Below are 16,814 nucleotides of genomic sequence, written 5' to 3' on the forward strand. Positions count from 1 at the left end.
TAAAGTACTGCTAAACTAGAAAAAGAATAGAATAGAATACAGACATGTAAAAGATAAATATAAAAGGTTTTTAAGCACACGGAGAATAGCAAAAGCCCGCAGATGATGCGACAATGAGTTTTTTAAAACATTATTCATAAACAGTGAAAACAATGTTCTTTTTTTCATCCATCACAATGTTGAAGCAACACTCACTTGTTTATTGATTCAACATCATTAATAGTGCCATTACATATTTCTGACCTTCTGCTCAGAGTGGTATTATTAAAAGGCATCGTACAGAGCTTTCAACAAAGATGTATTTATGTCCTGGGTGCGTGTCCCAGTAATGCGTCTCTAAAGTAATCCAATCCAGCATATCAATCGGCAGTAAAGTGAAACGCAAAAGCGGTCTGTATGGATAAGGAGCGCAAGTATGAATAAACAGAAGGCGACAATTACATAGATATACTAGACACCAGAAGGGCGCACAAACTTGCACAAACTCTCTGCCACACACACATAAACAGGGCTTTATCTCACTCCCTACACATGGACAGCTTTTGGAGAAAGCAGACATGCCAACATCCCAGCCAAAGATTCTCTGCCACCCTCATGCCCACTGCAGGAATCCCTCTCTCTCTGCCTGCCAGAGAAACACAAACACAAATGTGAGGAGGCACACAACACTATATCCGCACATGCTGCTTCCTGGAGCACTGAAATTTCCCGTCTCAGTGTATGCGATTGAAAGTTTCCACATAAGACTTTTATATTTGACCAAAATTGGCTCATAAATATGAACTGAATGTAATCCTTAGAACTGTTTTTCCTCTTTAACCGCTTTGATTTTTCCTATATTGGTCTCACCATTCTTCCTTCTTTCACAGATGTACTGTATACTCTACAAAGCCTTTTTCATTTAAGCCAATTCAAATGATAGCTTGAAGTGGTGACGCAAGAGGAAGAACTGTACTTTAAGGGTAAGATTTCATATTTACAGACTTTTCTTATAGCTAGATCATCTGCTGAAAGACGTCCCTCAAAACATTCAGTAAACTTCAGACTTGCAACCATCTCCTGTCTTTTATCTTTGTATTAACTCAGTTTTTTCATCATATGCAGCATTCCAGATTACCTAACACTTCATAGAACTCCTGACCTTTTACTCACAGTTATGCAGTCCAGTCTGCTCTTTCTAGTTGTGTGCCTTATGCTATTGGTCTTCCATTTTTTTTAAATCACCAGGTTCAAAGTCACGCATCATGAAAAGTTAATTAGAGGCGCATGTTCATTTTTTTGGCAGTCAAAATGTGATTTATTTATTGAAATAGAAAGATTTTAGTACCTAAATATGTTATCCAGATTTTGTGACGTAACCTCAGGAACATCAAAAGCTATTGCAACTGGCTGCCACTGCTTTATATTTTATGCCTGTTTTATACAACACAGAGTATACTAACCTATTGTGTAGCTCAGGGGTGTCAAACATATGGCCCATCTCTAATGGTAAAATTTAGATAATACCCCCGGGATGAGCAGGATATGCAAATAAGTTATAGATAGATCCCACTCTGTTCTTTTCCTTCCCTCTTCATCTCCTCTGTTCTCTCCTGTCTTCTCAGCAGTGGTCCCTCTGATACCAGTAGGAGCTATAATTAATGGAGTGGAAGTTGCATTGTTGACCTTTTCACAGGTGATCATCACAATGACGTGCCTGTTAATTGGTCAGCCATCACTCTTCAACCATCGCCACTGCAATTATCACACAATCGCTCACTGCATACACTTAAGAAAAAAAATGACGCCACACAGAGAAACATCTTGCAGCACATGCACACACATGCACAGACTCACAACTACAGCATAAATCTAAAGAAAAGAACCTGCGATATCAAAACTTTGCATGTAATTTACTCTGTTCTCACGTTGCATGCTTCTAACTGTCACACACACACATGCATATGCACTAGTTCGCTGTAAAATATCCTCTATTAGCTGCCTGCTCTTTTTCTCTCTCTGGGTGTTATACCTGGCTATTATTCATAATGACTGTGACATTAAAATAATGAAAATGCTGTTTGCTAATGCTGCACTTAGCACACGTGCACACACTTGTGCAGACAGATAAACACGCACTATACACAAGATGAAGAAGTCAAAGTGATTTGGCTTCGACCAACAGAACGTCCATCTTTTTAGTGTATGTTTGTATGCGAGTGTGTGTAAGTAAGTGTGCAGGAGTGGTGGAAGGTAAATGTCATTTATCCACCTGCAAAGATTTCATAGTCCCAAAGCAGGAGCTAGTGTACTATTCCACAAACAGGACAGTTTCCAGAGTCTTCTTAGAATCACTGAGCACTCTCAGGGACACTGAAGAGTATAATACAAGTGGAGCTTTTAAAAAAAATCTTTCAGTCCTTTGGTACAGTTCTAAACTTGGACACTGGGGAGGCACGTCATTCAAAACACCCCATTATATTCAGACACTGTCAAGATCTCAGAATAAATCTTGTGATGATCACGGGTATAGAGACACGACCACACTCAGGCATACGCACTATAAAGCCCACCTAAAAATAACAGCAAGATCTATTTTGTCTATGTGGTTGAACAATATGAAAAAAAAAAAGCTGGAAAAAAGGAAACATGTGCAACTGCCTAACAAGAATAGGACATCATCTTCTTCTTTTGGCTGTTCCCTTTAGGGGTCGTCACACCCAATCACCTGCCTCCATCTCACCCTGTCCCTAGCATCCTCTTCTGTCACACCAACACTCTGCATATCCTCCTTCAATACATCCATGAATTTTCTCTGATCTTCCTCTTTTCCTCCTACCTGGCAGCTCCCTATTCATCATCCTTTGTCCAATATATCCACTATCTCTTCCCTGTTCATGTCTAAACCTTTTCAGCCTTGCCTCTAAATCTTTGTCTCCAAAATGCTTACTGGCTTACTAGTGGCTTACTTTACCACTAAAAAAGGTTGGGTTGCCACTGCAACAAGTGCAGCTGTATGTGTTACCCTCGAATAGATTTTACTTCATTGCCAACATGAGTACTGAAGTACCTTGGTGGGATGCTACACAGAGACTCCAAGAAGGCTGGATACTCCAAATGATGACACTTTGTCAGACATTTTAAGTTCTCAGCTAAAGATTCTGATCATGAATCTTGTGTTGAAGAGCAAGACTCTACGTAGGTTGGCTGGTACAACTTTTATTCTTCTTTATGTCAAAGAATATAAAATGGCATTTTACACTAAAGGCAAAAAAAATAGTTAATTTGGAGAGAATAGTTCTTTCTCAAATGACACTCAACTTTCTTGACATTTCTTCAAGGATGTCTGTGTGTGGTGCATCAGCATGATGTATTGTACATCACAATATGCAGTTAAAGCAACAGCAGGCAGAAAATCTAGCACTCCCCTTCCACCAGAGGTGTACGAATATTTCATCTGCTCTCTTATGTCTTTATGCTCTTTAACATGAACTATTCACCTGCTCTGGTCTGAGAAAGCCTGTCCAAGGTCTCTTGCCATAGGTGAAATTTTCTAAAGCCTAAAAACAGAGTCCAGGTCTGTTTTCAGGAGGTGCACAGGTCCAGTTCTCTCTAAGAACACTGGAACGGCTTCTTATGGATTTTCTCTTTGCCGACCCCTGCTTTAAGCATAAAAAAAAAGATGTAATACCTGACTTGTCTGAAGATCTACATTTCAATGACCGATGGGCTAATTGTTATGTTTATGTTGCTCTATCTCTCCATTTCCATCTCCATTTCTGCTCCTCCCTCCATCCACCCTCAACTCTTTCTCTATCTTACTGAGTCTCCTTCCTTGTCAAGATGCAATTATTTGCAATTTGCCTAAGTCATCCATTTGCTGGGACACCAAGCAGAAAACGAGGCAATTTGGTGTAAAATGGAGGCAGGCGGGTGTCTGAGCATATGCATGCATGTGTGTATGTGAGTGTGTGGACAAGACAGGGGAAGGTCCAGGAGCTGGTGGGGGGGGCCATGTAAGGACTGTCACACAGAAGTGAAAATTAATGTCATGAACACACACGCAGATCTGTACGTGCATCTCAGTGTGTGTGAACCTACCAGTCTGCACACATGATGATATCAAAGTGACCCTCCAGTGCAGAAATATCCATCTCACAGTCCCACCTTACTACCCTGTAACACACACACATAAAGGAGAGACTAAAGTTTAGTACCTGAAGGGACGGTGACAGAAGACAACCAGTGCAGATAAAACACCACACCAAGCAAAAGCTATTTTTTTTTTTTTTCCCTTTTCTTTCCTCACTGCTTCTTTTTGTGCTTCTTGCTTTCTGACAGCTCTCTTTCTGACCCCCACTGTTTTTCTGCTTCAGAAGAGACTTGGAGAGCGCATCAGGAAGAGAAGACATGTCACCTGTGAGGTAAAGAGGGGTGGCTTCTGACATGACACTTGACATTTATACCATGTGAACACACACACACACACACAGAAAGGCCACCTCCATAGAGGTTTCCAGTCAACAGCCACACTCTCCTCTTTCTTACCTGATGAACACGATGACTGCTAAAGTGTAATGACACCTAATGATTTTCACATTGCTGCACAATGTATGCTACCCAACCCTATGCACACTAGAAAGACCCACTATAAATACAAAGAGGGTGATGTATGTATGTAGTACTTTAATGTAGTACTTTAATTCTTCTGTGGGTTCTTCTCAAAAAGCAATAATCACAGCTTGAAGCTGAAGAAAAGTACCTTAAAGTGCCATACTACTGAGGGTCACTACTAGACTTCCATACAAGAAGTGTCATCTTCTAGCCTGAAAAGTCAGTCCACAAGTCAATGTGACGTTTTTAGCTAAATTCACTCCCCCAGTCAGTTTTCTGGTGGTCAAGCCAGGAAGGTCATCCCCTGGTGAATTCTCATTTACGTTGTTTTGATTTGGTTATAGTGTCGTCATTTATCAGAAGATAGTTTGGCTGTTTGCTAGCATGGTCAGTTTTTGGATCACTTATCATTAATTATGGCTTGTTCTTGGATAACTGGACTAATAAATCTGCAAAGCATTGTGATCCTCAGATCCAAGGAAAACGAGTGCCATTGCTTGTTACCTCTATCTTTTTTTTCTTCCAAACCTTTACATATTTTGATGCATCTATGGTGCTGACAGAGGTCAACAAACATATCACTTTTTTCTTTTCTTTTTTTTTTTTTTTAGACATTTTGGTAGACACTTCAGCACAGGCATGGTGACACAGTGGTTAGCACTGTTGCCTCACAGCAGAAGTCCCTGGGTTCAAATCCACCATAGGTGTGAATGTGATTGTGAATGGTTGTCTGTTTCTCTGTGTTAGCCTTGTGACAGACTGACAACCTGCCCAGGGTGTACCTTACCTCTCGCCCTATGGCAGCTGGGATAGGCTCTAGCCGTGACCCTGAACTGGATATGCAGAAGAAAATGGATGGTAGAGAATCATAATCTTGCTGTTTGTGCATTAAGTGTTCTGGGGTCTCTGGTTTGCCAGGTTTCTCTATGTCCACCACCCTCAATCATCAGGCTGTGGGAGCTTATTCTGTATTTAAATAATTATTTCCTCAATTACTCGTCACTGCTATTTGCCTAACTGTGTTGACGTTTACATTAAGTTTTTGTTGTCGGGTACCAGAGATTGATATGCCATTTCTTTCATGCTGCAGTTTGCTTTTGAGCTCATGTAAAGAATATGCTGATGCTGTGCACTGTTAGAGGAGCTCCGTTTTCCTCTCCATCTCTTCTTCCACACCATTTTCTCTCCCTCTTATTCACACTGTCAGGCAGATTGGGGGATTATTAATTAGGCATTATTAACACTCAGTAAACAAAACATTAGGCCCTGCTAGAAACACAATCTCAAATCACAGCAGGAGGCCCCAATACACGCACACACATATGCATGGATGTGCACACACCATCACACGACATGCCCCTCCCCATCCATCCCCTTGTACAATCGCATCGTGCCCTTCGCCCTCTCTTGCAGCGCAGAGATGACAGCAGGCATAATCTGAAAAGAAAACAATCAAAGTAATGTAGCCTAATTATACGTTTACTTTTTCACTCCATCTTCCACTCATGTAAATATGCGCAGGAGCGCGAGACAGCGAAAGAGAGAGAAGAGGTAGGGGAGCAAAATCGTCAGTCAATGGAAAAAAGCCTTTTTAAGGCAGGGACAACAATTAACTACGTTTTAGCCCGTCCTTGCATATGAGGTGCGAGTTTGTGTGTGCGCACGTGTGCAGTGGAAAGTTCTCTCATTGGTTTCCGGATGAGAAAGTCCTATCAAACGGGTCTTTTTCTTTAATGATCTCACAAGCGTGTACGTAGACAGATTTTGCACTTAAAGAAAGGGTATTATAGTGTGTAAATAACCATGCTGCATAAAAATGTTTAACAAAAAGTGGCATATTTATTGAAGATTCTGATGTAGAATTAATAGACGAGATTTCCATTATACAATGGCCACAAATGTGTGAAGGTATATTTCTCTCTTCAGCCAAGAAACAATGGTCTCACCTGGAAGATACACATGTTGAGCCAAACTTTCCAGCTTGCCTGTTTCTCTCAACCAGCCGTCGAACATCTGGCGTACCACAGTCAAGGATTCATCAGATATACTTTGCATTACATCCAAAACCCAAGGAAAGTTTTTTGAGATACAATCTCTGTGCATACAGTTCATATAAAAAAAAAAAGATGTTAAGAGTAGATAAAGGAGAAAATAATTAAAAAGTGCAAAATCACTGCAATTAGGACAAATTTATATTAAAATATGAGCAGAATTTGAAATATTTGCAGTGAATAATTTAAACAGTTTTAAGAAACTGGACAAGTGGAGGATAAAAGAAAAAGTGGCAGCTCTAAAAAAAAATAGCTACAGCATTAAAAACAGTATCTACTGTACGTAGTCATGTCCTTAAGAAATAAGAAAGGACCTTCATAGGACCTGAGAGATGCATCTGGCCCTTCAGTTGATCCATTTACTGTTTGATGACGCCTCAGTGGTAGAGTGGCTTTCAAGAAGCCATTCTTAAGAAAGACAAATTGGGAAAAAAAACTGTACTGAAAATCAGGTCTGATGAAGTGAGGATTCCAAATTTGAAAATTTTGGTTCAAATCTTTGTCAATATGTATGGAGGAGGTCAGGAGAGAGGCACAACTGTGTATACAGCCATCTGTAAAACACGGTGGAGGCTCTGTCATGGGTTGGGGCTGCATTTCAGCCAGTGGTGTTGGGGATCTTCTCAAAACTGAACACAAGAAAGTACCATCAGATTTTGATCCAACAATTCCAGCTGGAAAGCGTCTGACTGGCAACCGCTTCATTTTTCAGCATAACAACAAATAGATTGCCAATGCAGTAAAAGCACACCTGGATAGAAAAACACATAGATAACTATAAGTCAAGGATCGGCGTCCCCAGAGCCCAGACCCAGAAACTATTCCTGAAGACTACTTAAAGAAATTACAAGAAAGCTGCCGAGGAGAGTTCAGGCTCTGTCCACTTTCAAGCTTTTTTTGTCTGCACGTTTCAATAAATTGCATCACCTATTTCTGAATTTCTAGCAAATTATACTTTTGCACAATACTGTATGCATTTTTAAATGCAAACATGTGCAAAGTCTTGAATGCATAATCCAAAGATCTAAACTATTGCTGACCACCTACTTAAAGATATTTAGTTGATGGTTTCTGGAGTGGTACACAGCAAAAGAGGTGCAACAGGATATAAAATCTAAGATCCTTTTTAGGTAAAACCGCATATGGTAGCCCCCCAAATGGAGAAAGCTTCACTGAGCAGAGATCATCTCCAGGGATAGAGAGCCAGTCTGCAGAAGCAGATCACAGCAGCCTGTAGCTGGATCAATGGGAAGGCTTTTAACCACAGATACAAAACTCACACCGTCCCTCTCATATGCACACACACACACACACCAAGACACACAAAGGGTGGGTGATTGATGTCAAGTTGTCTATTAATACACTGGCTTGTGGAGTTGCAAAGCAATTCAATTAGGATTTCCTTGTCTTTAAAGCCTGCAAAGAGCTGAGACAAATCCAATCGACAAAGACAAGAGAGCACCGAGAGAGCAAGAGGGAGAGAGAGAGCAGGAATGGGTGAGAAGCTGATAGATGGATTGATAGCTGGAGAGTCAATTGAAAATCAAAGAGGCCTCCTGAACACAGACTCACAATAATATGTAGGTTCGCACATATACAAGCACAAACATGCAAAACACATACAGGACACCTGTGCATGAGTGCAGTATGCATAGGGACGACAGGGCGAAGAGCAGAGCAGCTTACTGTAATCTCATCTCCAGCACACCACAAGAGGAGAGGTCAGCACATGCACAAACACACACACACACACACACACACACACACACACACACACACACACACACACCAGTTGAATGCACACACGCACACATACAAAGAGGAAAAGTGAAAGAGAGAGAGATTTGAGTATTATTGAACATTAAAGTGGAAGAATATTTGCTCCCATCACTAGAAGCAGACAAGTAGCAGCCAATGGCATGCATCAATCATTCTTAATGGAACATTTCAATTGATTTTCAGCATTGAGTATTCAAGGTCACAGCAACAGAGGCTCTCGACTCTATAGAGTGTGTGTCTTTGTGCATGATTCTGCACTATAAATGAGGTCAACAACTTCTAAGGAAAAGGGGAAAATCTATTCTCTAGATATATCTAAAAGTCATCGGTTCACATTTCTTTCTTGCATATCTTCTCATCTATTTCACTGTACAAAACTGAACCCTATCACAATTCCTTATCTTTTTCTATTCTAACACTAGCGGCACAATAATGCCATGCGAGATAAACAGTAGCCATTAGCACAAGGCTAAGACCAACAGCTTCCTTTACAAGAGGAAATACCACACAGTGCCTGCGGTATGTGAATGGGCCAATTTGGCTGAGCCCAGAACAAATTATGTGTTTTTCTCAACCCCCCCCCCCCTTTTTCTTTCAGTGTATGTTCGATCCATTCTCACTATGATTTCACTTACAATTCTCTCTATGTGTTTGTTCTATGAAACAAAGCAGTCGGTCAATGGTGCATTGTTTGTGTGCCCAAGTGTGTGTGTGTTTGTGTGTGTGTGTGTGTGTAGGTGTGTGTGTGTGCGTGCGCATGTGTTTTACAGGCTCCATAATGTTATTGTTTGGTCACTAAAGAAGCATTGTAGCTGGCTGAGACAGAGATATTGTAAGCAGAGCTAAATATGGAAGTGCCATATCGGTCAATGGGGAAGAAATGTGTATTTATATTTCCTGCTTTTGTGAAACAACTGTAGCGAGTCAGAGCTTCTTTTTGTCTGCGTAGTTGTTCAGTGAATAAAGCAAGATCTGAGAGGATGGGAGAAAAATGACAGGAATGATGAAAGAAGATGGAAGAAAAGAGGCAAAACAAGGGGCTACAAAGGAGATTAGAGAGGGAGAAGTGTAAATATAGAGTAGAAAAGAAGAGCAAGACGGTTTGTAAACTGACAGAGTTGATCAATAACCCACTCAGCGAACAAATGTTGCCAAAAAAACTCACCTAAAGATTTGTGCTAAGAACTTAATTATAGGCCTAAATCTTCACCACACACACACACACACACACACACACACACACACACACACACGCACACGCACACGCACACGCACACATGCACACACAAAGAAACATTTTAAACAAACCTTGATTGTTCCTGCTTCTAAAATGCTCATCAAGCCCTAACCCTAGCCTTACATTAGATGAAGTCTTAAACAAATTCTGACAGGATGGCAATTACTGTGCTCTTAACTTGGTGTTGTGGGCAGCTAGGATTGGTAGATGCCATTTTGAGCAGTAGTGCTGGGTATTTGTCACTGTGGGTGCCCCATCTGCTGCCTTTGCCTAAAGATAAAAGAGGTAGATGGCTATTCTTCCACACTAGAATCCAATCTCTGATTTCAAGGATGGAAAAACGAAGGATACGGCACGCTCGTTTCCTTTTGTGATGCTGCCTCAAAAAGTCACTTCATAGCTGCAGTAGGGCCAGTGGTAAATGCATCCAATAAAAAAATTTGTCTTGATTGCACAGCATGGAAGAAATTAAAATACTAGAATATTTCATTAGCATTAATGATGGCTTAGATTGCAGCATGCTGATTAGGATGTTTTCAGTATTTAATTGGTAATAACAACTGGTGCAATGTTTTAAGCAGAAACTTTGTGACTCAGTATTTAATGAACTACAGTTATGTAATTGGTGCACAAATAAACTCAGCTGCCAGTTTAGTAGGTACACAACTATAATGTTCCATTTTTGTGGAAGCTGTTTTAGAGGATAGGCCGAATGACTGTTTGTGGTGTATGTATTATTTACATGTTTCTGTTATTTACATACAGAATTTTTTTTTTTCTTTATAGGACAGTCATAGAAATACTTTTTACTTTTTGGAGTTTTTCTGAATTTTTCATCTTTATGAAAAATTATTACCACATATTGCTCCTCACCGATAAAGGGTTAAAAAAACAAAAAACAAAAAAACTCTTCATAAAATTGGTGTTTTAAATATATGAAAACGTCACATATCCATACATATCATGTGAATTTATCACATTACATTAATAAATGGGAATGTGATGGGAAACTGTGTACTTAAAACCCCATCAGAAAAGACAAAAGAATTCACAGAAATATGACTGCAGAGAAATAAATATGAGCTAGAGGAATGTGGCTGAGATGGAGAGATAGATGCTAAGAGAAGGAGAGGGGAGGACGATGTAAGGATACTCTGAATGGACTTCTCATTCCCATCTGATAGCAGAACTTCCTTCACGTCAGCACAAATGGCAACCTGAGAAACAGAGCGATAGGAAAGAGACAGAGAAATGAAACAACATGGAACAAAAGAACAAAACCAAAAGCACTCTTAGATGTAGCAAACATCTGAACACACAGACACACAATAATGACATAACCATATCTACAAAGCTTCACTCTTGCAGCCCGGCCCTCCCCGCCCTTTCTCTCCATTGCTCCCTCTCCTCGCTGCCATTTCGCTCTCTATCTTCACCCCATTTTTATGTCTGCATTATTTTAATCATTCAATCAAATCAGTCAATACTTTTATCATTGTGGCTAGCGGTGGGGGCTGCTATCTTGCTATCACTCTGTTCAGTAATTGCATTGTGACAGGGGATGATGGCAAGCGCAGAGCCTTTTCATTTGACGCTGGGTGTTTATCAGGCCGAGCCATCACTCCGTTTGCCGCTGTCACTCTGCACTCGGCTCGCCAGGCCTGCCTGATGCCCTTCATATAACTTTGCAGTGCAGACTGCGAGAGACGACGAGAAAAGAGATGGAGGGAGACGAGAGAATGGAAAGAAAGAGTTGGCGCTTCGCAGCATGTCTCTGCATGAGGGAGATATAGATAGAGAGGTGTGTGCTTTACTATAACCTCATCTTTTCACATTCTCTTTTCTTTGCAGATGCTTTTTTTTTTTTTATCAATGGGTGTGTGTCAGGCTGTCAATTTCTGTTAAGAAGTGTGTATGTGCATATACACATGGGTGAGTGTAAGTGCAAGTAGTTATTGTGGTGGTGTGCACACAAATCCTATGACTGAAATGGCAAAAAAAAAAAAAGAAGGCATCTGATGTAGTATACCAAAAAAGATTTCTGAAACAGAACACAGGCACTCATACATGACACATGTTCAGACCCTGAAGGTTGTGTGAGGGGGGTCACTGTGTGCTGCATGTCCCACCATCTGCTCAGATAGAGGATGGCACCTCCAGGGTCAACCAGTGCATCGAACTGAAAGATTAAGAACCCAACCCGGCAGTCCACGGGCAGCATCCTGTCACCCCCTACCACCACCACCACAACATGTGAAGTGAAACTACTGTGTATCATAATAACAAGAATCTAATCTAAACAAAGGTTATTAAAATGTTATCCAGCAATTAATCTGATATTAAATCTAATCCACAGAACCTGGACATTGCACTTTAATGTGTATTCTGTACAATGTGAAGAACATCTAATTAGTAAAAATACAATGCCATCCTTCCATATTTGGCCATAAACCAACATATTATGTAATCTGAGACATTTAAATCCAAACAAAGTGTTTGCTTTTGGTACTAGATGAAAGTCTGAGGACAGAGAAAAGTCCAGTTTTTGTTAAAATGCCTTGAACGCCATGAATGTGAATCAAGTCCATCAAGTATGTGTAAATACAGTACTGTTTGAGCTTCAAGGTGTTAAAGATGTTTAGATGGAGAACATCGCTCGTGAAGCACAGCACGCAACCAGCTGTAGAGGAGAAGCATTATGTGATCTATTTGGGGTTGAGGCTACATTTAAATGTCCCTGGTGAGGCACTGTAAATGGAAGCACTATCTAATGCAGAGTCTAGGATTATAAGGTATATGTTTCTCCTGATTTATATGCAGACATTTTGTTGCTTTTTGCAAGGGACATCACAGATGCGGTAATAATATCCGTATAAAAGATGCACTGAAAGTCAAAATATGTGTATGCCTCAAAGAAGGAATATAATTTTTGTTGCAAATTAGAGCAATTTGGCACAAATAAGTACCCTATACAGTATAGCTACATGAGCTGTATGAGGTACAGCTCATGGCGTAGCTCTAACTGTTCACGTTTGGCAAACCAAAACTGTAACAACTAACTTCACATTTTTTTTTTTTTTGAAATGAAAGTGTCAATTCATCTGTCCCTTTCACACATCTGTGAAGACATGAACTGTATAAGCTGGTTTTGGAGTGCTGATTTGGCCAGCAGCAAGTTAACAGGTACTGTTAGTTTTGTTAAAAGACAAAGGGATGCACCACAGTGGTACAGTACACCATGCCTTTGTCACAAACGTTTCTGAAACATGTCAGCACCAAATTTAAAATCACTGTATTCAGTTTTATTTGCAGTTACAATGTACAAACATTTTGGGGGAAAAGAGGTTTAAAACTGGAGCATAATAATTATACAGAATGCAAACTATGAATAAAGGAGCGGGACAAAAAGCAGTGCTCACAGGGACAACATGTGGTGAATGTGGTGTCTGTGACAGATGAAGGAGGGATGAGGAGAAGGCGAGGTGTGAAGGAAGGATTCCATCTCAAGTCACCAATGTCAAAACATGGTGTATTGACTGCCAAGAGATAAAACCCAGCTTTCAAACACTCACACACAAACACGCATGCACGTGCACACGCACTCGCACACGTGTGCATGCGTGCGTACACACGCATAGAGAATGGCATCTAACAGATCGATGAGACGCTGACGCCTGCTATGTGGAGGAGCCCTTAAGGCCCTGGCTAATAAACCCTACAGCTGACAGACTGCAGCACACCTGCAGAGTGTGTGTGTGTGTGTGTGTGTGTGTGTGTGTGTGTGTGGGTGTGTGTGTGTGTGTGTGTGTGTGTGTGTGTGTGTGTGTGTGTGTTGATACCTGGGTTGCAGTGTGATTGAGTATTTGTGCTGACACACATACTGAAATTGCATATATTATGCTTAGCTTATCCTTAAATTATATTACCATAAGAACCGTTTTCACAACTTTCACATCTTACTCTTTCTCAGATTTATAAAATTCATAAAAGTCTCCATGTAACAGAAACTATGCTGTGCTACAATTTAGAGGTATGGAACTCAATGGATTTTTTTTTTTTTTTTTTAATTAACATAAAATTTTGAATCTTTTTGGCAGGGTCCTGGGCAGGCTGCATCAATCTAGTATGCTTTTGACTGTGGGAGAAACCACAGCTCCTGGAGAAAACCTGCACGAGCACAGGGAGGACATGCAAACTGCATAGAAATCTCAATGGAAATTACATCTATAAACTGGTACTGAATAATTTTGGGCCAAATTTATTAGATTCTAACGGCTCAGTCCCTCTAAATGACAGTATGGACATACTGTGAAGATGCCCAGCCACTTTGAAGCCAAACAAAGGCATTAGATATTTTGTTAATATGGCTGCAAATACTAAACAGTAGAGATTAACTTAATTAATATTATACAAGGAGAGAGTTTGCGTGCATATGCTTATGAAGTCATGCAAATATACAAACTCACACAGATGCCCACAAGCAGTGAATGATCGTGTTTGAATAGGTATGGATACTCCGTGTGCATGCTGTGTGCGTATTGATCGGTGAGGGTTGGTTTCATTAGGGAAGCCGAGCTATTTTTCCTCACAGAAATATGTGTGTGTGCCTCACTTACCATGAGCCCACCAAGACAAGTCATACCTCCTCCTAGCTCACACACTGCACCCCTGAGAGACAGAGGAAAAGAGAGAGGCAAGTTGGAGTGAGATTCACTTTGCTGAGCCAAACCAGCAGTTTAGTACTAAAACACACACTTGAGTATATACTGTTCAGCAGATGCACACAGATGTAGATACACACACACACACACACACAGTAAACACAGCAGGGCAAGAAATATCAATTCAACCATCAACCTGAAAGCTGAATATTGAACACTGAGAAGCACAAGCTCAATCAGCGGGAAATCTGAGGAACACACACATCCGCGAGCGCGCGCGCACACACACACACACGCACACACACACACACACACACACACACACACACACACACACACACACACACACACACACACAGAGTCCTGTAGCTTGGATGCTCATTCAACCCCTCTCTCCATCCTCTTCCTTCTTTCATCTCCCTTCCCCTCCATCTCTACCACTGTCCTCTTTCATCCCCCCCCACCTCCCTCCCTCTCCTGCTGACCTTCACTTCGCTGCTCTGATCAATACCCCTCTCTTCCTTGCCTCCCGCCTCTTGAATGTTAAAACAGGAAATCAAAGGGTGACGTTCCACCTTGAGTGGAAATCAAAAGTGCCTCGGTGCTTTTCAGCCCTGTGCCACAGGGCAGGCCAACGCTCAGCAGACAAGAGCAGGGGAAAGAGCAGCAGAGAACAACACGGTGTGACACAGAAAGGTGCAGACTGACACGAGGTCCAAGCATTTACTGCAGGTCCCAGTCACATTTACATTAGAGGGACTTTCAGAAAGGCTGTGGTGCTGGCTGGTTTTCTGCCAACTACATTTATGAACTTCTAAACTACTGTTAAAAGGTCGATTAAAATATTACCTAAAATCTTAATGTAGAACAGCAGAAATATTCTGATATCATAAATGTGTTACCTTTCCCAATTCTACTTTACCTTCCTGCTGTTGATTTGTATTTTCAATTTTCTCCTTAATTTTAATGAAGAGTAGAAATATTTAAAAGTCAGATTTCGATTATTTCTCTTTTGTAGCTTAACAATCTGTCAGTGCCAAAAAAAAAAATGTATTGCTTTCAAAAAGTTTGCAGAGGAAGAATACAGAGGGTATTCATGTGGAAAAATATGGTTGAATGTAGGCAATTACATATGCTGTGGAACATCTTTCTTAATGCCTCATTTGTTTACAGTAAAAAATGTTTTAATGTTTAAGCTGTAAATATTTTATTGGTGTCATACTGTCACAAACAAAATGCAAACTTTTAATTGTGATATGTTTTGGAAAATCTGAATGAGATGACAGAAATTGAAATGTAACATTACGTAACAAATCTCTCCCGTGAGTGTGCATTCGGTGAAACAGTTGAGTCTTTTGACGATGAAGTGAGCAGCTTTAAAAAGAGGAACAAACTCACTTGAACATGTGACGTTTCTGCAGGCAGTAATGCGCCATCACCTCTTCAGATGGCCACACACCTATATCAGAGAAAGAGACCATGTTTTTTTACAATGCCTGACTGATGTTACATTTTACACACGTATATCTAGTATATCTACAGTGACAAAATGCTTTGATTTCTGTGACTAAACATCACAAGACATTAATATTGATATATAAAACCCAAATAAAAAACAATGAGTGTTCAGTGAAAGATAATTGGATGCATTGTTTTTTTTTTTTTTCCCTCAGTCTCTGTTCATTTGCTTCTCTTGTGGTTTCCACCTTGCCTGTGATCCAAGGCTTCTCTGACTGTTTGTCTGTCTGTACGTCTGTCTATCCTAAATCCTTGCCACACACTCTCACATTGGGCACTGTGAATGCAAGTGTGTGTGTGTGCCTGAATGTCCGCGCGCGCGTGTGTGTGTCTGTGTATGTGACAGGGGGTCCAGTGGGTGATAATCACAGCGTGCAGGCCTGTCTGGCTTATCACCTACTGTCAGCCCTTCTCCTTCTGCCGTGCATGTAACACACACTAAAACACGCACACTTGCATGCTCTGTACTATTTCCCCTCTCTCTCAGCATACACATATATACCCGGTGACAAATACACACATCTTGGCAGTAGAAGAAGTAAACAGTCATTTGAATAAAACTTCAGCTTTTTGCTTCTGGCTTTGAACAAGAAGGTTTGCCTTGGTGCTGTCTGTGTGTGTGTGTGTGTGTGTGTGTGTGTGTGTGTGTGTGTGTGTGTGTGTGTGTGTGTGTGTGTGTGTGTGTGTGTGTGTGTGTGTACATATGAATCCGTGTGCGTGTGTGCATGTGTGTGTTTATATGAGGGAGTTGTTTAAAATAGAGAATGAGGGGATATAGAGCGAGTTTCAGAAAGCAAGCAAGCGAGGGATATAGAGATAGAAAATGAGCGAGGTAACGAGAGAAAACTGGGGAGGGGAGGGACGGAGGAGGAGGGGAGAGAAAAGGTGGTGGTCGATATAATAAGCAGCTTACAGGCGGTCTCTGTTCACCTCATGGGGCAGACATCACTGCTCTCTCACTTGCCCTCTCTGCAT

The 16,814-nt window shown here is 40.9% G+C and overlaps 1 protein-coding gene across 2 annotated transcripts in view; it reads right to left on the reverse strand.

The window, feature by feature from the left end:
- Positions 1–16,814, reverse strand: part of camkmt (calmodulin-lysine N-methyltransferase) — a 121,242-nt gene that overhangs the window by 22,723 nt on the left and 81,705 nt on the right. For both annotated transcript variants that reach the window (XM_030747477.1, XM_030747478.1), the window contains exons 4-8: positions 15,720–15,780; positions 14,277–14,328; positions 10,814–10,877; positions 6,540–6,606; positions 4,081–4,155 (exon numbers count right to left, since the gene is read on the reverse strand). In XM_030747477.1, coding sequence (XP_030603337.1) covers positions 4,081–4,155; positions 6,540–6,606; positions 10,814–10,877; positions 14,277–14,328; positions 15,720–15,780 — 319 coding nt within the window. The remainder of the gene's footprint in view (positions 1–4,080; positions 4,156–6,539; positions 6,607–10,813; positions 10,878–14,276; positions 14,329–15,719; positions 15,781–16,814) is intronic.

The sequence above is a fragment of the Archocentrus centrarchus genome, chromosome 15, assembly GCF_007364275.1.
Source record: "Archocentrus centrarchus isolate MPI-CPG fArcCen1 chromosome 15, fArcCen1, whole genome shotgun sequence".
NCBI classification, from domain to species: domain Eukaryota; kingdom Metazoa; phylum Chordata; class Actinopteri; order Cichliformes; family Cichlidae; genus Archocentrus; species Archocentrus centrarchus.